Consider the following 27555-nt stretch of genomic DNA (forward strand, 5'->3'; position numbering starts at 1 on the left):
AATTAAAAAATTTCCCTCCTTTTTAGGTTTGAATTTTACACACTGTCTCTTTGGCTGCTACACAGTGACCTTTGACCCCAGGGCCCCCAGACTCAGAACAGAGGATCCTCCTGAGCCACTGAACAATAATCCGGACAAAAAAAAAGAAAAAGTTCTTTAGAATTTTTATGTATCTGTGTCAAAAACTGAAAATCAGATCCTGTCAGACTCTATACATTCTCACACCCTTTGGTCAGAGTGGAAGTTTTGGAGGAAATCTATTTCTAAAGGTCACAGGAGTCTGATTTTTTTATATGTTGTTTGTGGTCCTTAGACGAGCTGATAGACGTCAGTCTTGTGCCGCTCAGACCTGTACTTTTCGATGGGCGGAGCTTTGAAAAGTCGCTTTTTCCTGGCTTTGAGTGCTCGTCGTTGCCACAAAAATGAACTGAACTGCGTGAAACTTGACCTGTGGACCTGACCTAAGACCCTTATCAGTCTACCAGAGTCCTAACTCTGTAGACCCTCAGCAAAGCTAACTAGCTCTGTGGGGGTCCTATCGAAATGGGACAAAACAATCCTAACAGGAGGCTCTGTGGTGAACGACATAGTCAAAAATCACACTCCTGTCTCAATGCATTTATGAATTATTACAAAAAACTACACCTGAACAGCTGACCTTTGACCTTTTGAAGGTCGCACAGTTCCCGAAACAGTCAAATAGTCAAAACTGAGGGTGAAGGCCCAATAACACAGATCGCTCCCAAACCACTGACTTCTCGCGTCTCGCTGAATCAAAACTGAAAAGGATCTGAGTGGTAAACTGTAATATTTATGAGTATGACCATGTATTTGTTTAAAAGTAGTGTCTGTGAATATTATTTTCCTCATTCAGTGTGAATGACTGATCTAGATGATTCATGTCAATGAAAAGGAACGATTTAGAAAGTAATTTCCCTCTGAAATGTAGGCTAAAAGTACTTCAAATTTTAACTTAAGTACAGTACTAGAGTAAAAGTACTCAGTTACTGCCAGCCACTTTTTAAGTGAAACGTCTGAGAAAGTTAAGGAGAGAGACTTTAATATTAACAAGTTTCTAATTTGCAGTGTACTGTTGTGTTAAATGTGTGTTATTTGCAACACTAGCCTGTGAGTTTGTGTGGAGAAATATTGTGTGGTCCTGGCTGAGCCTTAATTAATGGCCCATCGGCTTCAAAAGGGCTCCGCCCCCTGCACCTGCACTGCTCTGTGTACTGAAGCAGTTCTGCTGCTGAGGAGCAGTTCTGCTGCCCATCCCCCACACACATGCTCTGATCATGACCTCAGCGAGAGAAGACCTGCAGAGGTTCAGACGGAGAATCAGCTCATTAAGGACTCATCACAATGACTGTTTAACAAGGCATCAGCAGATGGTAAGATTTTAAACATTTTAATCTTATAGTATGTTGTTTGTCTCTTTTTTTTGTTTTGTTTTGTAAAAAGTCATTGATTTTGTAAAAAAAAAAAATCAGATTACCAATGCAGCACATATTTGAGCGGATTTTATTTTTTTAAGTTTTATTTTTTTTATATTTTATTATTATATTATTTTTATAAAATAATGTATTTTTTATGAGCAGCAGCAGGTCAGAGGAGTCGACATATAACGAATAACACGTGTTTGTAACAGGATGTTCTTGTTGTTGATGACAAACATAGGAGCAGAGATATTTTCATATGAAACATGACAACTGCACTTATAAAGCTATTATCTGGCCTTTGTTAGACAGGGAATCTGCAGACACACTGTTTTAGTGGGAAAAAATTCCGCGAAAAAAAGTAAACAAAAAAACTCCGGGGCATCATGGGAACTCGTGTGCTCCAGCTGCGGTGCAGACAGATGCAGGTAGACTCTGCAGCTCAGGTAATTTACCGAATTAAGTTTAAAAATTAATCAGCGATAATGTGTGTTATTAATCACAGGCCGCGAGGTCACGTGCATGAATGATTTTTAATCGATGGGTTATGATAAACAGCAACGGAGCCATGCTAGCTAGCGTGTAGCTAACTACCGTGCTAACGCTAAGATGCGTGTTCCGCTGTCGGCTCGTCGCCAATATTCCGCGTGTAAATCATGCACACGGAGTCCGGTGTGAAATGTTCGCATTCTTGTGTTCTGATTTCGTAACTTACTTCGTAACGAAAAAAAGTCGCGGTTCATTGTCTGACAGGAGTGCGCAAGCTCCGCAGCGCGCACAGAGCCGGCTAACAACAATAACAATAGCAATAGCAATAGCAATTGTCTGGGCCCAAGCATTTGTGTGTGTGTTGTTGTTTTTAATAACTCAGAATAATGACTGTATTTCAGCTAGAAAACGTGAATCTCTCTCCTCCCTCTGTTATTGTTTACATTTGTGTCGCTGCGTGGCGTTCACGTGACTTGTCCTCGTGTTGAAAACGTGACTGGTCGCACACGTGACATCACTCGTCACGTCTTTGACTCCCAGCAGTCAACTACAGTCGATAATAATCACTATTATTATTTTACATCCATATAGAGCTAAGTTAGTTATGCTGATAGTGAACTGTTATTCGGACTCAAATGTAAGGATTGAGTCTAACTGTTGTGGACATTAGACTGTGAACTAGTGAGACCTGCAGCCTTTCTAAACAGTAGCATGTATTCATCATTTATGACTAATGTCACATTTGATCAGTGCATTGATCATTTAGCTGCAGCGCTGAGCTGCTTTTGAAACCATAGAGAGGAAACACAGAGATCAGGCCAACCTATCCACACTCATACAAGTGGTTACATATTTGTGTTTGCACTAGTGCTGTCAAACAATTAAAATATTAAATCACACGCACATTTTTATCTATTCTAAATGTCCCCTGATTTATTTTTATTATTATTATTTTTCCTCATTTTAATACTCCTGTCAACATAGAAAAATGCACCACCTTGCTTTGTGTAAATGTTTTTCTATTGAAAACAATATTGGCATATACTGTAGTGTCGGGCTGTACAATTAATCCAAATGTATCTAAATTGTAATACAGTCTACTGAAATTTAAAGACACGATTCGAGATGGAGAAACACACACCACTCGCCATCCACTCAAAACGTAACGTTAGCGTGCTGCTCTTTGGCCTCACGAGCCCAAACAAGTGAGCGCAGTGCGTCTGTTGTTTTGTTTCCGGTCTAGCTAGATCAGGTGTGGTGTTGTAGTTGTTCTAAAAAAACAACAAAAAAGAGCAACACCGTTAATAAATCGTTTAACTGACAGCACTAGTTTACACATAATATTCTTTGATAGCATAGGTGATCAAAAGGGTCACACTGTACAGCCATGATATAAGGTTGTTTCTTGTGTGTCAACTGTATTTTTTATCATAAAGAACATGAAGTTAGGCATATGTGAGTCCTCATGGAAATACAATGAACAAAGTTGTGATTTATCAATTGTATATTTTTTCTAAATGGCTGATTTATTTATCTAAGTATATAATTTATAATCAAATGAATCATGAATAAGTTTCTTCTCCTGTCCTGCTCTTTCATCTAGGTTGAAGCCATGGACGACCAAAAGCAGCAGCAGCAGCAGCAGCAGGGCTCTGCAGCCCTGAAACTGTCGCAGCAGCTCAAGGTGGATTTGCCCCCAGAGGAGACGACCACTACCACCACTGATATCAGCCCCCTGAAAGACTTGGAGCTGCTCCTTGCTAAGGAGAAGAACAGGGAGGTGAGATGGAGACCTGCAAATACTCTAATACCTACTAGCCATATTTTATATAACAATTTAAGAATCTTGAAACATTAATACTCAAACGCAACGATACAACAAATGTAGGCTATTTTATTAAAAGTAGTCAGCAGAATGAGCTCGTTGTGACCTTAGTTAGCATACAACAGTAAAATAAAACAAGTAGCCTTATTGTTTTTTTTAAATTAAAGGTCAAAAAGAATGAATCTGCAGATTTTTTTGTATGTCTCCTGTTCTGCAGTAGTTCTGAGGCTGTTTACATCCCACAGAACAGCTATTTTTTATACAGACGGTGTTGGATGGCTTCAAACATTCACCGAGGGGTTTGTTTTTACTTCAGAGAAGTGGACGTGTTTGTAAAAGTCACATGTAAGGGCGATGTGGGGGAAAAAGAAAAATCTAAATTTTTTTCAATTATCCGATAAATATAATCTGACAATATCCTTTAAAATGTGATTTTGTTTTTTAGTTTTTTTTCCAGAACATGTTGTAAAACTCTAGTTACTTGCTTACCAGGACATCTATAGACACAGCTTTTCAGAACAGCTCTTTTCTGTTAACTTAAGCACTCAAGATACTCCCAGTTAAACTCCAGTGTGGAAACATTAAATGAGTAAGGTTCTCTACTCTGAGGTGAATTGTACAGCATACAATCATTGAGCAAATAGATGACACATTATTTCTTAATAGTGTTACCAATAAGAAGTGTTACTTCATACATGTTCTGCAGAACATACATACACATATGCTATGAAAACGTTGTGCCTCTGAGTTGATATTCCTTGGTTGATGTAATCTACAGGAGTGCTCCAGACTACCTGTAAACACATGCCTAATTATGTCACTGCTGACTGGTATTTTGCATGTTCTTATCTCAGTTACAGAGCCAGACCTCGCCTGAAAAGTCAGACGATCAGGAGGAGGGAGACGACACAGATGAGCTGCAGGAGGTAAGTGAAGTGGATGTCATGTTCATTTGATATTGATCAGAAATTCAGCGAAATGTTGTTGAACGGTAATAAAACTGGTTCTGGCCATTTTACTGCCAAAATGTTATGCAGCTGTTCTGGTCCACTGTTTTGAAAAATGTATTAAAAAAATGTATTTAAAATAAATGAACAAGCAACGAGACGAGGCGACCTGCCACAGTCTGTCACAGTAAAAGTATTATGTTTTTAACGGTGTTTCACCATCTTACAGCTCTGTCAGTCGGCTTGTTCATATTCACGATCATTCACACTTTTATTTTGCAGCTTGACAACACGTAGAAAGATGTTTAAACATGTAAAGAGAACACTATGTTAAATCCGAAAAGCAAGATGGTACACACCGCGTCATAGGGTCATGTCTAGTGAGTTGTGAGTCTTGCTTTACGAGAGTGGATGCACTGTGTAGACGCAACAAAGCTTAATTTAAGTGATTTATAATTTGAGAATTAGGCCATTGACTCAGTCATGACACATTTAGTTAAATACAGGGATACTCAAACATTCCTTGGCATTTTATTCTTGCTCGCAATGCACACAATGTAAAAAATGATTATTCTGTAATTGGACATTGTATTTGACAGTATGTTTTTGGTTGCTCTTTCAGGAAATGGACCAGTGCCCTTCAGACCCAGACGTTCCTCCACTGACGAGAACTGAGAGTGTGTTTGTAAGTTTGCAGACAAACTAGTGTGTATTTTGAAATCAGTTGTGATGACAAAATTATGAACTATATTATTTTTTGATGCGAAAGGCATAATTGGAAAATTAAATGGGAAATATCATTTAAAAACGTAGTAATTGAGTCTGACTTCCATCTGACTTTTTCTTTTCTAGCTTACAAAGAAAATGCTTGGGATCGTTGTAGATGAATCTATGACGAGCAGTGAAATAAGTGAGGATGAGTATGTGCCTAGTTCTAGTTCTACAGAAGAATCGGAGGAAGAAATCAAGCTGCGGAAATCTATAAGACGGTACAGTTCATCAAGTAAGAGACAGAACACATCATCCTCTTCCCATTCCATGGCAGACTGTGAGATATCAGAATCCTCCAGTGACAAGGATGTAAAAATCCTGACGCTGAAAAAGAAAATCAATGGCAGTAGAGTGTACAATAAGAGGCACTACTGTCTGTACTGTTTTAAACAATATGCCAAAATCGCACGGCACCTGGAAAGGAAACACAGCAACTTGGCGGAGGTAGCACAAGCGTTTAGTCATCCAAAAGGTTCAGCGGACAGAAAGATGCAGTTAAATCTACTTCGAAATAAAGGCAATCGTCGCCACAATTTTGAGGTCCTGGAGGAGGGAAAAGGGGTGATGGTTCCCTCTCAGCAAAGCAGTGAACCAGTGAATGTGAAAGAGTATTTACACTGCGTATACTGTGAGGCACTCCTCAAAAGGAAGGCGATGTGGCGCCACATGAAAAGATGCAAACTGGCAAAGCAAAGAAATGCTGGAAAGCCAGGCAGAACTAGAGTGCAGTCACTTTGTGCTGCTGGACAGCCTGTCCCAAAGGAGACAAATGGAAAAGTCTGGGACCTCGTAAATGACATGAATCAAGACAACGTAACACACGTAATTCGGCAAGAAAAATATATTCTGTGGTTAGGAGAACACTTCTACAACAAAAAAGGCACAGACAAAAGCCAACACCAATACATCAGACAAAAGATGCGGGAAATGGGAAGATTAGTTCTCCAAGCAAAGACCCTTAGCAAGCTGAAAACAATAGATGACTTCTTTCTGCCAACAAACTTCTGCCATGTTGTGAACGCTGTGAAGATGGTCTGTGGATGGAGTGAAAATACCTGCATCTTCAAGATTCCATCCTTGGCACTCAAACTAGGCCATAGCCTAACCAAAATAGCAGATATTGCAGAGTTTGACACAAGGATGTCTGGGAACAAGAAGGCTCTTGAAAATGTGATGACGTTCAGGACACTGAAAGAAAAAAAATGGGACGAGTGGGTGTCGTCGCACGCACTGAGGAACCTCAGAGAGTCAAAATGGAATAAACCTCTTCTTATCCCCTACTGTGAAGATGTTGTGAAACTGCACAACCATATTGACGCAGAAAGACCTAAGTGTCAATCCAGTCTTGAAGCTGCACCAAATAAGAGGAACTGGTTAAGTCTTGCTAGACTGACGCTCTGCGAAGTGATCGTCTTCAATCGTAGGAGAGAGGGCGAAGTGTCGAAGATGTCCTTGAATGACTTCATGTTGAGAAACACCTTTGCCAGTAATCCAGATCTTGACCTTGCCTTGACCGACGTGGAAAAGAAGCTCTGCAAATATTTTGAGCGTGTGGAAATCAAAGGTAAGCGGGACAAGAAGGTTCCTGTCTTACTCAGCCCAGACATGGTGTCCTCCATACAGATGCTGGTGAATTATCGGCGAAAATGTGATGTGCCGGATGACAATCTGTATTTGTTTGGAAGACCAGAGGCAGAAAGTCACCTCAGAGGATCTGATGCTATCCGTGCAATGGCATGTGAATGTGGGGCGAAGGACCCTCAAACATTGACGTCAACGAGACTCAGGAAACAGATGGCAACAATGTCACAAGTACTAAACTTGAGAGACAATGAAGAGGACTGCCTAGCAGGGTTTATGGGTCACAACATTAGAGTCCATCGACAATATTACCGGCTCCCCGAAGGAACGTTGCAGGTTGCCAAAGTTGCAAAGTTGCTTATGGCCTGTGGGAGAGGAGAGCTGGCACAATATAAAGGGATGACTCTGGACGAGATCAACGTGGATCCAAATGGTAAAACCTCACCGTGCACACACTATTTTTATCATTTTAATTTGAGATGGTTTAAATGTGTCATGTACACATGAGTTTGTCGTGCTAGTTAACAACATTTTTTGCCGTGTTTATTCAGAGGAAGTAGCTGAAGACAGCTCTCTATCTGGAAGTGAAGATGAAGATGTGATGTTGAGTCCATCCTCCAACTCATCAGGTACATTCAATGAACCAGCGGTTCTCCTCTCGGGGTCTGGGCACCTCCTCCTATGGAGGGAAGCTTTTCTAACATTACATCTTTGTGTTTTTCAATGAAGGTCAAAGACCAGTGAAAAAGAACAGATCCATTGAGAGGACAACTACAGAGGACGACCCAGCGTCTGATGTTTCATCACAGCTGAGCAGAGGTATTTTAACAATAACCTGTTTCACAGAGTTCTTTCTCTAATATGCACAGCACTTGCTTTCCTCACAGTGCATGGAACTGGCGAGCTGTTCTCTGATCAGTGCTCCTTTTGAAGGAGCTTTTTAAAAAATCTACTGTGAATCTGTTTGCTTCAAGGTAGATCAACTGTGAAAAGGACCTGGACAGAGGAGGACCTTGAGTCTGAGACCTCATCACAGCCCAGCAGAGGTATTTTACCAATAACCTGTAATAATCCACTTCATTTCATCTTAACTTCATATTTTTTAATTATCGACTTATTGTAATATCAGAGTACTTTCACAATATCATTTCTCCTTTTTTTGCAATTGGACTATTTATTTAAAAAAAATAAAAACGATTAACTTGACAACAATGCCACTTTAGCTGTATTCTATTTCTCATGAAATTATAAACCCTATACCAACTTGGTGCATTGAGTGCTTCAAGTGAACGTGTCTACCATTGTATCTGTTGTTTTCTAGCAGAGCCTAGAGCTGTGAAAAAGACAAAGAAACTGATCAAGAGGAGAACAGAGGACAATGATTCTGAGACCTCTTCACAGCCAAACACAGGTATTTCACCTATAAACAACAAACCACTTAATACACCATTCATTATTTTAATTAGCAACTTTTTAAATGTCAGACACTTTTGCTTTGTCATTTATTGGTTCTGAAGATGTGGTTCTTTTTTAAAATTGCACTGTTTACTACTTGGGTTTATTTGAACTCTCCTGTTGTCCTCCTGGGTCAAGCAAGGAAGGAAAGAGGGAAGGAAGGAAGGGAAAGGGATTGTGGAAAGAAGAAATGGAGAAAGGAAAGAAATAAAGATGGGGAGGAACAGGTTGGGTCAAGGAAGATAGAAGAAGGAAGGATGGAAGGTAGGGAAAAGGGATGGACTAAAGAAGGAAGGGGAAAGGAAGGAAAGAAAGATGGAGACAGGGAACGGATTGGGTCAAGGAAGGAAGAAGTAAGAACAAAGGGGAAAAGGTGGTGAAAGGGAACATAGTGAGTCAAGTAAGAAGAAGGAAGGATGAAGACAATGGAGGGCGGAAGGAAGGAAAGAAGGGAAAAATGATGGTGGAAAGAGGGACCTGTTTCAATGGATTTAATAATACACAGTTAATATTTTTTTAATGATCTACTTCTGGTAATACTAGTACTTTTCCTATATAATTTATTAGTTTTTAAGCTTTCCTCCTTTTTTGTGAAAAGTAAACAATAAAAACTATTAACTTGACAACAATGCCACTTAAGCTGTATTCTATTTCTCATGAAATTATAATCTCTATACCAGCTTGGTGCTTCAAGTTAACTCGTCTACCATTGTATCTCTGTTGTTTTCTAGCAGAGCCGAGAACTGTGAAAAAGACAAAGAAACTGATCAAGAGGAGAACAGAGGAGGACAATGAGCCTGAGACCTCTTCACAGCCAAGCACAGGTATTTTACCTTTAACCTGTTTAGTGAGTTCTTTTCTAGTCTCATACAGAAATTGTTGGTTGAGTTTGGTGAGTTCAGTTTGTTATATGAACATTATTCCTGAGTCTCTGTGACATATTAGGAGGATTTTATGGCCAGTTGCTTTAGATTTATTACATAATGCACCTTTAACTTTTATTCTATCTTGTTTTATTTTTATAGAGTCATCAAGAAAGCAGAGGAAGGTGTGGACCAAGGAAGAAGTCCAAGCTGTGGAACAGAAGCTGATGCACAGCATTAAGAGTGGCAAGGTTCCTGGTAAAGCACAGTGTGTTGAGTGTATCCAAGCATTTCCAGAGGCACTCAAAGGTAGGAGCTGGGATGCTGTGAAGTACTATGTGAAAAACCGTATAGACACTTGGAAGCGGCGGTCTAAGTAACTGCTAGATGATTATTTTTCTCTTGTTTTAAGTTTGAAAGAGAGGCTGTTAATGAAGCTGTTAGAAAGTGACCTCTGTTTGTGCTGTTGAAGCTGAGCCTCACAGGCCAGTGTTTGAAGTTCCTCTAAAATAAGTTATCTGCTCAGGTAGATCAGTGATCGGCCCAATTTGCACTTTATTACAGTGTTTCCCAACCCTGGTCCTCAGGACACACTGCCCTGCATGTTTTACATGTTGTCCTGCTCCAACATACGTGATTCAGCTGAACAGCTCGTTATCAGGCTTCTGCAGAGCTTGATGAGGAGCTGTTCAGCTGAATCACGTATGTTGGAGCAGGACAACATGTAAAACATGCAGGGCAGTGTGTCCTGAGGACCAGGGTTGGGAAACACTGCTTTATTATATACTTTTATCTTATTTTATATACATTTTATATACTGCTGGCTACCTAAGCAGATTCCATCCATGCCAGTCCACTGCTGCACTTTTGAAGCTCTTGATGTCATATTATTTTTATACAAACGATGAAAGTTTACTCGAGTTTTGAGTTGAGTTTTGCACTGCGATGTCTGCTCTTAAAAATAAAATAAAGTGCAAGTGTCCTCTCTCTGTCTCTCGTCTCCCTCCATCCTGTGTATGTCTTTAACCCCTCCCCTCCACTCTCCTCCCTCTTCTGCTCAGTGAGGACATGCAGATGCGTTCACACATCTTTACCAATCACTTGCAGCTTTCACCGAAAACAAAGCAGCTGCCCTTGTTCACTTCAAAGATCCGACTCTCAGCTGGATCATTCGTGACTGACACATCACTATTTGTAATCTATATTTCCACATCATGTTGCTTTTCCACAGCAAATTTCATCTTAATGAACAGTTCAATAGAAAAGTGGTAAAAGAGACATGTTCCCACTATTTTAGTTGAAATTCTACTTTATACTTTATTTAAATTTATGTTTCCACACACCCCTCAAAACGGTTTAAACCTACTCTACAGAAATTCATCTGTTTTTTATTTAGAATTGTAATTTTTACAGTTACTTCTGAGTGTAAAATGCAATAGCCTGCAGCCACCAAAGGGGGCGCTACGGTCCCCTTCGGTCCCCATCGTGTTGTTAAATTTCATATGCAGTAAGTGAAAAATTAGAAATGAGAAATCTTGATATTTAAAGTGATATATGAAATTCTAAAATTAAAAAAGATTTTTTGGACCTAGAACCATGTCTGTATCTCATTCAGAAAGGGTGGTTCCCAGCAGACACCTCTGTGTCCATAGTCCTCACCAGGCAGTATAAACGAGTATGTGTGTGTGTGTGTGTGTGTGTGTGTGTGTGTGAGACCTGCCCCTCTGGTTGAATGGGAGCAGGTGTGTGTGTGTGTGTGTGTGTGTGTGTGTGTGTGTGTGTGTGTGTGTGTGTGTGTGTGTGTGTGCGTGTGCGTGTGCGTGTGTATCTGTGTTATCAGGGTGGCTAGAGTGCTTGGCGAGGTTAAATACGTGCCTAGCAATGAGAGGATGGAACTGAGGTGAAACGAGTTTCACACACACGCACGCACGCACACACGCACGCACACACACACACACACACACACACACACACACACACACACACACACACACACACACACACACACACACACACACACACACACACACACACACACACACACACACAGAGAAGAGACCCATGACCCTTGTGACCCTGTCGCTTGTGTGTGTATGATGTATGATAATCAGTGTTGTAATAGAACAAATACTTTCTTATTGTGCTTAAGTACAAAATGTGTTTATCTGTACTTTACTATGCTATATATATTTATTATTTCTAGCAACATTTACTTGACTACATTTCCTCTATCTTTGTTACTACCAAATATAGAGCTTTTCCATATGAGCTGCTTTGCACTGCAGTTTTGTTATTCACCCATTTCAACATGGGGTTAAGTGCCTTGCTCGAGGACACATAGACTAGCAGAGCCAGGAATTGAACCCACAACCTACCACTCACCCTAACGCTGAGCTACCATGGCTCAATAATTAGTCCCCACTTTTACATCTAAAACGTTAGTACTCTTTATATCGGAAAATTACTTTTGATACTGAAGTACATTAAATGTCATATACTTTCAGACTTTTACTTCAGTAATATAATAAAAAAAAGGTCACTTCAGCTACTTACCAGATTTAGGTACTTTATACAAGACTGATGGAAAGACATTTCCTGGATTTTGCTGACCACCCATAAGGAAACTCACCTTCAATGGTGGTGTGAATTACAGGTGTTCATCCGTCGTCTACCGCTTTATCCTCCACATGAAGATCAGCAGGTGCCAATCCCAGTTGACATAGGGCAAAAAATTCAGGGTGGTACACCCTGGATGGGTCACCTGTCCATTGCAGGGCAAACATATAGGGACAAACAACCATTCACACACACACACACACACACACACACACACACACACACACACACACACACACACACACACACACACACACACACACACACACACCTACAGTCAGCTTTGAGTGTCAATTTTTTTGGGATTGTAGAGGAAACTGGAGCAAACCTACACACACACACACACACACACACAGGGAGAACATGCAATTTCAATATGTGTGGCCCAATTACAGGTGTCAAAATGACTTCTCTGATTATGTTGAAACCACTTGTCGCTTTGCCCGTAGACTGTGACTGTGACGCCTGCCGTGTGACAATGATTTGAAGGCTTTGCTGAGCAACCTCTCTGTCGCTGACATGAAGCAGCATCTGCAGGTCAGCGTGACGAGTGGACACTGGAGATCTTTTGTACTCTAATGTGTTTTTTTGTTATGACAGGCAGAGTGAAGCGCTTAGTCGGTGTCTCGTTTGACCTTTATGGCAAACATGTGTTTTTGAGGCAGATCCGAGCAAACAGCAAACCCTCAGCAGCAAATGTCACAACTTTGAGCAGGATCGTAAAAAACCTAACCCTGATCAACTGGCACGTATATATATCGCAGTCCCAGAATCTATTTGTGTGTTTGAGGCGTATAGTGTGGAAATCTGCTCTTTGCAGCTAAATCGATGATTCCGCTTGTGGACTAAAAAACCATATCAAACACCGTTCAGTCGAATCAGGTCTACTTTGTCTTGAAGAAGTAAAAACATCTAAAGATCTCAGTGTTTGAGTTTTGAATTAAACACACACATTTGTATACTGTGCAAAAACAAGTATGGTACTGATTTTGGGATTTGGGAACAACTTTAACTCCACTGCATTTCCTCTAACTATCTTTGTTACTCTTTACTACCAAATTAAATCAGAAGAAGAAGAGCTGTTAATGGTCTGTATTTATATATGAACTGAGGGCCATTCACACACACTGCAACATGGGGTTAAGTGTCTTGACACATATAGACAAGCAGAGCCAGGAATTGAACCCACAACTTACCAGGTTTTTTTTTTTACGAGCAGAAACTGAATATGCAACACATGAGCATGTTTGTATTATGTGCATAATCGCCTTAAAATAAAGTTCATTTAAGTATTTTAAATGTACTTTTGTCAAGGGCCTTGCTTTATGGAGGCTGCCATTTTTGAAGGCCACTGTAGTTCCCCGACTCATTTTGAAGATGTTTATTACAAGCTGCACTTCCACAAATAGATTTTTGTCAATGAACCTTTATTCATTGAGACACAGGGTCTCATTGTCAAATAGATACTTACTCATTTCTACACACTGGACCTTTTCCTATTCTATGACCTGGAACACGTACTCCTTTTATCTATCAATGCAAAGTCAGAATAAGAAGTTGGTTGCTCACAGTAATTCATTGACCATGCAGAGATACACGTTCATGCAGTAGAGTCACAAGGGATCAGCCGTCAGCTCTCTGTATTTTTCACATCCTTCATATCATTTAATATCACTTTGGAATGGGGGTGAATGACTCCCAACTGGCAAGAAAATGGCTGAGTGGGCATTTGCTTACAAAAAAAACAAACACATTTTATAATGTTGTGATAGGATGCATTCCAGTCGCCCATCAGTAAACCCCTGAAATTCCTGTCAACACCGGGGCCGCGATGATGTCCAGAGTTTCCCAATCCACCGGCAGCTCCAGAAGTCAGCGTCGCTGGCTGTGTTTGTTTGTGTTTCTTCTCCAGCCTCGGCTTCCTGTTGCTGTGTGTGCGGTGTCAAAGCCGCCCGCCATCAGACCCGGGGAAACGCAGCCCCTGCTGCCTGCCACAGTGCCACGGCACCGCAGCCACTGAGGTTTCCTCTTGGACTGACTGAAGTGTTTGCTGTTTCCCACATTGTTGGAATTCAACACCAGCCTGTTTACTGGTCCCCATGTGGCTTTAGACTCTCCTCCTCCTCCTCCTCCTCCTCCTCCCCCCCATCCCCTCTCTTTTTCCTTCCCTTTTTTCTTCTCTTTCCACAGCATACCTCCCTTACATCACACACACAGCACATACACTAAGTAATGAGACTGTACATTCTGTTAAAAAAAAAAAAACTGTGCAGCCATTGTGTGCTTGCCCGTCACAGTTTATAGGTGACATTTTACAACTAAAATTTTACAATTTATTTGGTCGTGCTTAACACATTTATTAGACCACCTGTCCTGAAAAACGAGAAAGATGGAAATCTTTCAAAAAAAAACCAAAAAACTAATGCTATTGTTATTTATTTGGCAAATAATTCACCTTTTTTCTAGACCCAAATTCTTCTTCAAGCATAACATTCAACCACTAAAACTAACATCTTAATCAAGAAATAATAATGTGCTTTACTATTATTTTTTTGTAGAACAGTACATTTAAAAATGTATGGATAAGAATAATAATTATATATTAGAATACTGATGTATTAACCGTTACAGAAGCATAAAAATTGACCAATATTGTTAATTTAGGGCAGTAGTGGCTTTGGGTGATGGTCTAATAATTGCACAGTATATGTCCACTTAAACTGCAGTAATGTTCTACCCTCCACAATAACTTGATAGCAGCAACGCTTGTTTCCTTAAAATGACATTTGTTTTTCCTGTACTGTATGTGGGCATCAGGGAACATCATTTTAATATGCTTTATTTCGCAGCTGACAATGAATCATACAGTGAATCAAAGGAAATGATATACATCTCAAGTAAAATGTAAATAACAAGATGATGAGGCGCATGCAAAATAAGAACCTCTTCTTTATCTGCTTAGTTTGTTTGTTTAGTTTAGTTAGTTTCTTTTTTTTGTGTGAGTGTGTATGTGTGTGTGTTTTTTTTTTTTTTTCTTCTTCCACTTCCTTCCCTCGGTACAGCCAGATGGCAAAGCTCCAGCTCTGTAGTCCCCTTCCTTCATACACTCATCACATGTGATGATGGGCATCACATCCTGCTGCCGAGTCTCAAGGAGGCCGTGTGTTTATGAAAATGACACTCGTGACAAAAAGGAAAACTTCTATTTAGCGAGCGGATTCTTGGGCGGGTGCATGAGGGCAGCGTGTGTATTTATGTATATATATATTGTGCTAACATATGTAGGGATTTTTTTTTTCTTTCTTCGTGTGTGTGTGTGTGTGTGTGTGTTATTTTCAGAAACAATCCATACGTCACTGTTTCACACTCCTGTCATGTGGATGCCTGCTGTAATTTTAATCACATCCTGTCTCTTTCTGTGAGCTGTTTCTTCTTCTTTCTTTCTTTCTTTCTCTCTTTTTTTTGTTAACTATGTTACAATACATGTTTTAATGTCATTTTGTGCATTCCAAATACAGTTCACATCGATATTATAAATGTCACACATGGTGGGGTTCTCCTCCGTTGATGGACTCAAACATTTAGGACAAACTTTGTTTTTGCTCAGACGACAAAAAATCGTCGTGTGTCGTCGTACATTTGCTTTTTTTTTTTTACGGTGGTTGCTTATTTGTTCTCAATATGCTATTATCGTCTTATCCTAATATTGTCTTTGTCTTCAATGGTGATGATTTCCCATCAAAGTTTTCCCCTTCTCTTAATACTTTAGGGAATTTTCAAACGTCGGGATGTATGGCTGTAATGCCCCAAGATTTGTTCTCCCTGAAAGAAATGATAGAGTAAGAATATATTAACTACAGAGCAACCTGGCTTTACGGGGTCTGCATGTACTCTTACTTCATTTTTAGTTTTACCAATATGTAATGCATAAATATACTGTACTATATATATATATATATATATCAATATGTGCTTTGCAGCATTCCTTTGATCTGAATTTTTAAAGCCATGTTCATGCATTAAAAAGCAATTTCATCGTTTTGACTGCAGGGTTTAGATGCAAATCCATGGGGCATTACGTTAAAAACCATAAACATCATTAAAACAAAATAAGGAAATAGAAATTAAAAGGAAAAAATGAAAGCAAAAAGAAAAGTAATGAGGACGTTTAACTGGTCATCAATCACTGAATGTTTTCTCATTTGTTGATGTGGTAAACAAACAAACAAAAAGAAAAAAAGAGAACTGTACTCGAGAGAAAGAACACAAGGAAAAATGGCGAGTGTAATGAAAAATAAAACCCATTTAAAGCAAAGTATTTTTTTATTCACACAAATTTAATAAGATATATAACAACCGTTTGGTCCATAAATATTTAAGGGGAAATAGTTTCTATACACCATCTTTATCAAGAAAACAGGGAAACATGGACAATCTTGATAGAACACTTACTGTACTCAACTATTAACACGAAGATCAATATATAAGGTTCTTGGATTACCCAACTATATCTGAAAGAGTGCACAAATGCTTTCTATGACATCGCTGCCCCCTCCCTCGACCCGCCGCCCCCGCCCCCCCCCCCCTTCTTGTTTAACAGGATACACCATTAAAAAGATCTTCGGAAATAAGATGCAAAACAGTACAAAACTAGTGAGGCGTCGAAAGGATGTGAATCAGTTTAACAAAGAACACATAATATCCTGAATATCACAAACTCTCTCCCAAGTTATAGCGTAAGGCACATCGTAGAACTGAGTTAGGCGCCCGCTCCAAAAGCGAGCAGACTTTAGAGAACCACTTTGTTCTACACGAGAACAAACCGTGACGCTCACGATGAAAAATGTTTCGACTCAAACCTCCATCCCCCCACCGCCCCCTCCCCCATTTGACAATTTTTGCTTCCTTTCTATCGCTCAGCCAGAAGAAACGTGGGGTGTTTGTTTGTTTGTTTGTTTGTTTTTTGGTCTGTTCAGTGGCAAGTGTCATTAAAAGAAAAGTACAACTATGGCCCAAAAGAAAGGAGAAAACACATGGACAGTGATTTCCCCGCTGGCTGCCTCTTTACACGACTCCACCTATCTGAGGTCATGTGAAAACTCGTGTAAGCTCCACACAGATCTAGTCTGCAACACTTCCCCTACTGCTTTCCCTTGTCTTTTTTCATTAAAAAACAAAAGAAAATCACATTGTTACCCTGAGCAACATGATAAAAACAATAATGCACTTTTCACTGGGCAGTTTATCGTCACTGTGCAACCGAGTCTGGCTGTGGTTCTGTGGGTTTTTGATCCGCGTTACAACAGCGCCCAGTAACTGCTACTCTCTCGCTCTCAAACAAATCCAAACGATCAAAGCTGTTTCCTGTCACTGCGACTGCATCACACGTCGGACAGTTACCACTGTACAGATTATGGGATTTGAAATGTGTGTGTGTGTGTGTGTGGTTTTGAAGCGTGACGCTCTACATGTAGCCCCCCCCCCCACTGCACGTGAAAATAATATCCCAGTGTCTCAAAGACCGCACATTCGGTTTGATAATTAAAGCCTAAAGTTTTCTGGAGTTTTATCCATCATACAGAACATTCTACAAGTTTATTTCCCAAATGATTCCAAAACAGAAAGAACAGATCTTTAAAATTGGATGTTTTGCGAACACAGTGCATACATATACAGGTTTCTGAGGGCAAGATATTCAGATTATTACGGATTAAGCATAAATTAGAAAGGGCTATTTTTTTTAAAAATTCAAATACAAATGTACAAATCAAGTTAAACTATTTTCCCCCAAACAAGCTTCAAGTTTAGTTTCTTTTTTTCCCCCTCTTCCAATGAACTATGAAATACACGATAAATTTATCGAATGCCTCCATCTTCATCAAAAATGTCCAAATTTCTTCTTCTACACATTAAAATGACTTCCTCGTGTTTGAATGCGGCCACTGCTGCTGCGCTTGCTCTGTTGTTGTGTTTCTCTTTGTGTGTGTGTGTGTGCGTGTGTGTGTGTGTACACAGTACAGCAATTTCTGTTCCAAGGATCTGTCTCTGGTTGATTTTTAAAGGTGTCACTTAAAAAAATAAAATGTCAAAATAAAATTATAAAGAAGCAAACAAACAGGGAAAAAAAAAAAAAATTCAGTCTAGAATCAATCTCGAGATAGATTGTTAGAAAAGGTTTGTCAAGGTAGTTTGTGAAGGGCTCCCCGAATCATGGCTGTCCAAACTAGAGGTGACGGAGGTCACTACAGTGATAGAGGGGTTTGTCAGGTCTGTTAGTGTGGCTGCGCTGGACGGGGGGGTCAGGGCCCCACTGTCGGATGAGGGCGGAGGGAGTGAGGTGCCATCAGCCTTATCAACACCTCCATTCTCCTGTCGCAAAACGTTCCTTCTGAATTTGGCTCTTGCGTTTTGGAACCAAACCTGCAAACCAATCCCAATGTGGCTTTTACTGCTTTGTGTTTGAATAGGATTGAATCATGTCAAGTAATCACAACTGCATCAAGGCGCTCTCATCCTTCATCTTAACATGTAGAAATGTTAAATATGGCAATCTTCACACACAGCTGTGAGCTCTAGGGGCAGAGTAAGTTAGCTCCACTAACTAAAATGCTGCTCTCAATAGCAAAAATAGCAAATCAAGATTGTCTTTTAAAGATCTCCTTCTGTTCTCCTCAGATAAAAATGTGCACTCTCGATATTATTAATATTAACATAGAGAATAACTGAATTTTCAAAGTTTACACCAAAAAAATCGGATAAAACCCCCTGGATATACATCTAAAGACTAAATGGACCAATCAAACAATAAAGAAAAACAATAAAAGATGACTATAATGAGAATTTAGGTGATAGATGAGAGGGTCGTGAGGGGGGAGGGGGGGGGGGGGGGGCAGACACAGATATGAGTGGATGAGATCAGTAAGTTGTAAGAAGAGCGCTCTGCTTACCTGTAGAACTCTCTTAGTGAGGCCCGTTTTCTGCGCCAGCTGCTTTAAGTCCTTGGCATCTGGGTTGTGGTTGATGGCAAAGTAGGATTTCATTGTCCGCAGCTGATGGTGTTTGAAGGAGGTCCGCATGCGCTTGGTCTTCTGTGTGGGAGCGTACGACTGCTGGTCCCGGTCCAGGTGATCCGTGTCGTTCTCGTTACAGCCTGAGGGAGAGAGAGGAGACCGGGACACGGGAGAGGGTCAAAGTCCAGCAGCACAACACAGTCACTGTTCTTTCACTTCACTTTAAACTGTTTCGTTTCCTGATTTCATTTTTAATTGAATTAGGAATTACAAATCAAATCGAATCACACATTTTTAGTATACAATAAGTCATAGGATTATAGGAGTATACTGTATGGGGCAAGTTTTGCTTAAAAAAAGGAAACATGGAATAAAACGCAGTATATCAACCTGATAAATGATTATGTATCAATGTGAATTTTCCTCGTTATATATATATTTAATTGGAACAATTTAACTGATTGACCTGAAATGAAACGAATCAGTCTCTTTTTATAGTATTTAGTCCCCTGGAAGTTTTGATGATACTGTTTTTAACATAAAGTGAGATATTTTAACTACATTTCTGCTTGTTTTTGAAAAGACGAGTTTGAAAAGGCCTCACAGGCCTCATTTGTCGATAGATTAATGAGTAGAAATAAATGGAACGACTAAATTAAACGTATTAACTTTTGAACAACAGAAAATACTAAAACTCTGTATTTTATTTAGATATTTGTCTAAGTCGGTGCTACTGCAACAGAATAATCCAATAAATACTTGCATGTGACTGTAAAAAAAAACTATTTTTGTGTTTTTTTACATATATTTTTACAAATAATTTTGTATTTTTATGTGAAGCAAATAAGCCATATTGTGTCCAATAAACTGATTTTTCTCGCTCATCTTAAAATACAGTGAGAATATTATCCCACATACAGTTTTATAAAGTGACAGATTTAATCAACAAATTAAATAAATAAGCTGTGCATGTGTGTGGCATTATTATGTTGTGTTTCCTCATGAACACCACTGTCGTGGACGCGTCTATATCTCCACGCTCTGCTGCTGCTGCTGCTCACTGTATCCTGATTCACTTGATATTATTACCCACTAGGGGTCTCTATATCCAAACAAGAGCAAAGTTTTCAGAGTGGGGTGGAATCCTTGGTGGAGCCACACACACTCTCACACACACACACACACACACACACACACACACACACACACACACACACACACACACACACACACACACACACACACACACACACACACACACACACACACACACACACACACACACACTCTCTCTCCCTGGTGAGAACAAACATGAATGTGCTCGCTAAAGCAGAAACAAAACCTCATCCTATTTGTCATGAGCGTGATTCTCCTGATCTGCAGAGCGACGTGTTAACACAGGAACAACAAAGCGGCACCAAAAAACAACAACACTATGCTTTTACATCCAGATTTACCCTGAATCATTTTCCCTTTTTAAATCCTTTTAATTATAAATGCTGTATATAATTCATTTTAAACATTTAAGATATGTGTGAATGAGAGTATATGTATGCAAATTGTGCACTATTTGGTGGAATTACAATGAAGTTTTCCTTATTAAAGCCTCTTTAACATAAAAAAAGAAAAGAATGTGTATTGTATTCTACTTTATTCTATTCAATTGAAGAGTCCCACGTGGACATTATAATATTCCCAGTGGGACTTTAACTGTGTCTGTGCTGCTTGATAATGAGTTCACAGGGACTGTATTTTGTCTGTCTCCATAACAACAGGCTTTTCTTTAGTTGGAATTTATACCTTTATATTATTTTTTTTTTCCTGTACAAATTTTAACACTGTGTTGAGGTTTCATTATGGTCACAATAACTGCATGCAGTGGTCATTTTTTCATGAATGAATGTGCACCTTTTGCCCTCTTGGCACATAAAAAAGACACTGACTAAATTATTTTAGAGTTTGTGTATGTGTATGTATATATATATATATACATATATATATATATGTATATATTCTCAGTTAAGAGAGTGTATGATTGTCTAAAAACTGGATTTAACCTATATTTATAATAATTACAAAGACATAATCAACATTTGCATGGGAGTATTGTTGTTGAAATAAATGAATAAATTTTTTTTCTTCAGTTAATACTATGAAGGGGGCCATTTTGGCCATTTTCCCGGAAATATCTGTGCACGCCACTGCAATTCATAGCATTTGAACAATTATGAGAGTGTTGAGGAATAACAGCAATAATAACAGTCAGCGTGAGAGAGTGTGTGTGGTTTTAGACAGTCTCTATGTGTGTGTGTGTGTGTGTGTCTCCCTGCAGCAGGCCCCTCTGCTGCTGCTGCTGCTGAGTGTCTGCAGCCTGAGAACCGCGCTGACCGCCGCGCAGGAGGCCAGGGATTCCAACGTCACCTCCAATTAGCGAAGAACAATTAACGCGCAGATTACCCTTATTCCTCCCTATTCAGCGCGGACACAGGAAACTTGGCGCACAATGACGAACTCTCTCAGCCGCGCGCTAATTCGCAGAAAGCGACAACAAAACGGGGACACAGCAGAAACAGCAGCAGGAGGAGCAGGAGGAGGAGGAGGAGGAAGAGAAGGAGGAGGCTTTAAAACACTCACAAGATTTAAAACAATCTACATTGAACAGCAGCTTCATCCAAACGACTTTGAACGGGCCGCATGCGTCAGTGCGTTCACACCCCGGAATTGTGTTTGACCTAAATGAACTTTGAAAGTGTACAGACATGAGGACGAGGTCAAACCTCTCTCTCTCTCTCTCTCTCTCTCTCTCTCTCTCTCTCTCCTGTAACGTCACACGTCGCAGCGTGAAGCAGTGAAACGTTCAAAAACCACGCGCGTAAAAGAGAAAGCTGCGGATCAATGAACCCACCATGGCACGCACGCACGCACGCACGGCGTTTAAGGACGCGTGCATTTATTTCAGACACGGGTAACGACCTGGATTTAAGACTTTTTCTTTTTTTTACATGTGGCGCAAAAAAAAAAGTTATTTATTTATTTATCTATTGATTGATTGCTTTTGACTTAACCTTAATAGTTCCTGCAGCAGATTTCCTTAAATCTGATTGGGGGAAAAAAACTTAAAGTATTTAACCTGTGGCTACGAAGAACTGGCTGAATAATGAATACAAAGTGGTTGATTAATTGAAGTTATTGCAGAGGTGTTTTAGTTAAGGTGCGTGTTTGTGTGCGTTACTGGCCATGGTGACATTATGGTGGAAACGAGCGGCACATTTGCATGAAAATGGACTGTTTTTGCACCATGTGTGTGACTAATACTGCGACATTTAACACTGTCACTGTTGTTATTACAATAATATTGCGCTTTTACTGAATAAAAGTGATACAATTACTTATCTCACCCCCTGGACTCTGACTGTTCTCCATTGAAGAGAGAGAGAGACGCACACACAGCCATCAAATCCAAAACTATAAAAGACTTTCTTTTCCTTTTTTTTAAAAAATAAAAACCCAGCATATTTTAGTGAAGCAGTGAACTCTGTTGAACCTCATCCCTCATTATTTACTGCAGGAGCCTGAACGCATCACTATTGTATTTGATTCGTTTCAGGTTTTTAGTCTGTTTAGAGTTAGTTTGGTATTTTAGAGCTGACCAACTACATTTATTCTATTCTACGCTTTATTCTATTCTATTAATTTGAATAAATGAGTTACTTAATAATTGTTTATTTAATATTTAACCTCTGTGCATGTCTGGGTGACTGAGCTGTATATATATATATATATATATATATATATACTCGTGCTGTGTCAGTGTGTGACGCACCTGTGTAGCTCGGTATGTCTATGCCCATGGCCGGGCTCTTCCTCTTGCGCGGCCTTCCCTTCTGCGCGGTGCCGGTGCCGTTGAAGTACGGCAGCGCGAGGCCGCCGCCGCCGCCGCCGCCGCCGCCGCCTTTGGCCGCGAGCTCGGCGAAGTTGAGCTGGGGATGATACTCCGGTCCCTGCACGAGCGTCTCGAAGTGGAGGCGGCAGTACACGAGGCTGTCCTTCATGCCGAAGTGGTCCCCCGTGGTCAGCGTCTTGTTGCAGGTGGTGCACGTGAAGCAGCTCAGGTGGTACACGGAGTCGCGCGCTCGCATCACCATCTCCGAGGCCGAAATCCCGAGGTGGCAGCGCGCGCACCTCTGCACGGAGAACCTTCTGGAACAGACAGACCACTTTTACCGCGAGTATTTGGCACGCGACAAAACAGGACACGTGCACGTGTGACACTTGTGTGTTTATCTGCTGTGACAAACCGTCACAGTGATGTGCACGTATAGTTTAATAACAGTTGCACGTGAACACGCGCACTTTTAACACGTTTTCCTCCACTGCTGTGCTTCATAGACGGCGCTCCCGTGTGTGTGTGTGTGTGTGTGTGCGTGCGCGTGGCCATAGGTCCATAAATGTAGGCTTTGTTAAAATAATGGGATAACATCTGACCCACTAAACATCTCTGAGCAGTTACTCTCGCGGCGTGCTGGGCCCTGACAAAAGCCAGTAAAGGTTGGCCTCTTTTAAATGGAAAACAACAGGAATGTGCAGTGGTGTGTGTGTGTGTGTGTGTGTGTGTGTGTGTGTGTGTGTGTGTGTGTGTGTGTGTGTGTGTGTGTGAGAGAGAGAGAGAGAGAGAGAGCTCACGCTTTTCTAAGGGTTTCTGGGAAAGTGACTCATTGCATCTTAAAGCAATACAAACAAAAATAAAAATACAGTTTCAGATCATTCTACAATTATCAGCACGCGCAGCGCCCCTGGAGAGTGTTGTGATTTTGTTTTAGAAAAACCAAAACAAAGAATGAGGCCTTTAATTGGACCAAAACGCTTGAACATAATTCAGGTGAACAGTCACAGCCTGTTGAATCACTTCTGACAGGTCCTGCACATTAGTATTATTTATTTATTTATTATTTATTAAAGGCTTAAATATTAAATAAAAAATGTATTGGCCCTTGTGTGCGCGCGGGGTGCATTATTTCCCTTCGTTTTAAATTTGTTCACTTGAATTTTTCTTACCTGTAATAATCCTCTTTGCAGTAGATACTTCCGTCCTTGGCAAAACACGTGAGCTCGGACTCCAGCGCCAGTTTACATTCACAGCATTTGAGGCAGCGCAGGTGCCACTGTTTGTCCACGGCCAGAAGGTAATATCTGTCCGAGATCTTCCCACCACAGCCGGCACACAGAGCCGGTTTCTCCGGACTCATTGAAGGCATCGTCTGCAGGGACGCGCGCACACACACACACACACACAGAGAGAGAGGAGTGAGCTCATGGAAACTTCTCTTTTACACAGTCATTTAAATGTGCATTATGTTAGAAATCAAATGAAAAACAAAAACAACATTATTTTTATAATAAACAAATAAATACGTGTGCTTTAAATCGAGCGGTGGAGGAATAAACACTAAAATAAAATGTAATACCTAATAATAATAGTATATCCTGCACTTTTAGACTTCAACCTGTTTTTTTAAATGAAACACGGCAAAACTAGTGAATTATGACGTTTGATAACGTGAATAAAAAATCATCATCACATTTGTTTGTTTTTCTCCTAATTTCATAAGAAATTTTCAATCAATTTAGAGTAGAAACGACACACCGGGGAAACTCTGCTATGTTTATTATGGCATTTATTCCATTAATAATAACACTAATAATAATAATAATAGTAATAATAATAATAGTCTTTTTATGTGTTTTTTTTTACTAATATAATAATAGTTTATCTAGACAATTAATAATAATAAACATTTTTGGATGTTTCCAATACATTTACACAATATTTATGATTTAATGTCTTCTTCACTAAACTGGAGCCAAAGCAATCTTCAATACACAATTATTATTATTTTATTTTTTTTTAGCTTTTTCCATGAACGTTTCCACTAAATATTTATATTTTAAGTGAAATCCTGCTCCCTGCTCGCTTTTCTTGCGGACTAACGGCGACACAGGCGCAAGTTTTACGCAGCAGGAGCGCCGATTAAAAACGACTTTTGAACAGAAGTTTGGACACAGACGCGGACACACACAGACGCGGACACTTACCGACTCCCTCCCGTTGAGTTGCAGTCCCTTCGCCAGGCGAGACTCGCTCTTCGAGCGTCTCTCCATCTCCTCCATGATGCCTTGGATGTGATCCCCGGAGATCCCGTGGAAAAGCATGGCTCCCGGTCCTGGACGCAACGTGCAACTGCCTGCCTCTGTCTTGCAGCCCACAACTTCCATATACTGTAGAATGCAGCGCTGCGCCGCGCGCTCACTGCGCGTCCACAGTGGCTCTGAGACACACACACGCGCGCACACACAACCACACACACAACAGCCCAGGAGATTGTTTTTTAAAAATCACCTCCTCTCCACTGTGCAACCAGAAGAAACACGAAGAAACTACAACATGGGTGAGACAGGAGGAGTTGTTGTTGTTGTTGTTGTTGTGTGCAGCTCGTGCACCAGCTTTTTTCCCCCCTTCTTAGCGTCAATGCCTCTCCTCCTCTTCCTCCAGAAAGAGAAGAAGAAGTAGAAGAAAAAAAAAAAGAATATAGTCCAAATCAGGCGACAAAACCGGTGTGGAAGTGGAGTCAGTGGTGGGGAGGGAGGAGGAGGGAGGAGGAGGGGAGGGGGCCACAATGTGAACACACGCCAAAAATAATGACACAGAGTTTTTCTCTTGTTGTTGTTGTTTCTGATGCTCTCTCTCTCTCTCTTTCTCTCTCTCTTTCTCTTTATCCCGGTTTTCCCAGTTTGGGCTTCCTCGGTGTTTGGAGGTCAGACTGGGACTGCCTGCATTTGAGAACCGTGTCCTATTTGTGAAGGGAGCAGAGCCTGCCCAGTCTGAATAATTTGGTAGGAGGAGTTCCCCCTCTCTCTCTCTCGCTCCCTCTCTCTCTCTCTCACTCCCCCCCTCCTCTCCTCTCTCTCTCTCCACTGATTCCTATTCACCAACAAAGAGCTGTCACTCTTCCCTCAGAATCTCGCGGACTCTTGCTGCTTGAGAAGGACCCAACACTGACATGTTCGCATCCTTCTTTTATTCCTTCATTTAAGGGCGAGGATGATGATGATGATGATGATGATGATGGAGTCACATAATATTATGGAAATAAAATTCAAAATGCAAAATAATAATAATAAAATCATTCATTTAAAAGGTCTAAAACAAAAAAAACAATCATGAATCTTAAGTAAAATAATGAGTTGCATTTTTTTTTAAAAATAAAATGAATGCTTGAGTTGATTATTTATTTGCATTATTATATTAGTGTTATTAAGGGTTGATTCCAATCGTATGTGTGTGTGTGTGTGTGTGTGTGATAGGATAGGAACAAATATGTTTTTATAGACATTTTTAAAGATAAATAAATACATATATGATTAAATAAAAACAAATAAGATAATAGTTCGTTTATTATTAATTGAGGCTCATATTGTAACGTATTGATAATATATTTAATTTAATTTAACATGTGTGTAAATCACACCTCTCTCTCGCTCTTTCACTGACTGAATATAATCTGGTCTTTTCAGTGCAAAATAACAGAGCAGAATTGTCTCCTCTGGCTCGTTCGTGGCCCTTGTTTTCTTCACTCTTGAATTAGGCCTTAAAATAAACCTTGGTTTACTTGCACGAGACTTGTTGTTGTGACCATAACTGATCATGTATATATATATATATGTTATGTTTTATTTCCTCATTTTCTCACAGTGATGTATAGGAGGAGAGAGAGAGAGAGAGATAGATGTATATTTTCCCCTCACATCATCCACGTCGCGAGGCATATATATCCACACTAAAGATAGGTGTCACTTTTAAAGGGCGTGTGAAAACGCAGACACATAAATAAATAAATAAATAAATAAATAAAAATAAAGAGAGAGAGAGAGAGGGAGGGAGAGAGATGCGGACTGAGGCCAAATGTGGTGACAGCAAATTAAAACACACACCTCGAGGAAGCTCCAGGTCACACACACACACATGCACGCACGCGCACACACACAGATGTGAATACTATAGTTTGTGTGTGTGTGTGGGGTCGATGACTGATGCTCCTTTTCTCTCTATGAAACAATAGATACAGGACGATTCTGTGACTCTTTGGTCCCATTAATAGATTTTTACTGGCACTTGGATGGAGGGAAAAGGAGGTGTGTGTGTGTGTGTGTGGGGGGGGGGGGGGGGGTGCAGGGTATGGCGGTGGATGCAGGTGTGGATGCTTCATTACTTCATCTCAAGACGTGTTACATTATCATGTGTCCCCCTCCTCCTCCTCCTCCTCCTCCACCTCCACCTCTTCCACCTCCTCTCCTCCTCTCCTCCTCTCCTCCTCCTCCTCCATGAAGTTGTGCTGTCTTTAATTGGAGGCCCCTTGATAGCAGAGCTGTGAGACAAGGCTCTGGCCGCGCGTGTGTAGTGTGTGTGTGTGTGTGTGTGTGTGTATAGATCCATGGTGGACGGACTGGACCTGCAGCTGCTCTGAAAAGCGCAGCGTTAATTTGCAGCTCTGTCAGTGTCTCAGC

At 40.4% G+C, this 27555-nt stretch overlaps 1 protein-coding gene across 2 annotated transcripts; it reads right to left on the reverse strand.

Moving 5' to 3' along the window:
- Positions 1–15748: 15748 nt before the first annotated feature.
- Positions 15749–25266, reverse strand: lhx9 (LIM homeobox 9; the record flags this gene model as incomplete). Of its 2 annotated transcripts, none has more annotated exons than XM_083888536.1 (5): positions 15749–15805; positions 18931–19133; positions 22817–23193; positions 24049–24251; positions 25087–25266. In XM_083888536.1, the coding sequence occupies 5 exons, from the start codon at positions 25264–25266 to the stop codon at positions 15749–15751; spliced, it is 1020 nt and encodes a 339-aa protein (XP_083744662.1). The 2 variants fall into 2 exon arrangements, with proteins under 2 accessions (XP_083744662.1, XP_083744661.1); XM_083888535.1 differs by lacking the exon at positions 15749–15805 and adding an exon at positions 18149–18403.
- Between the last annotated feature and the right edge of the window lie 2289 nt (positions 25267–27555).

This window comes from Microchirus variegatus (assembly GCF_963457635.1).
Source record: "Microchirus variegatus genome assembly, chromosome: 4".
In the NCBI taxonomy this organism is placed as follows: Eukaryota; Metazoa; Chordata; class Actinopteri; order Pleuronectiformes; family Soleidae; genus Microchirus; species Microchirus variegatus.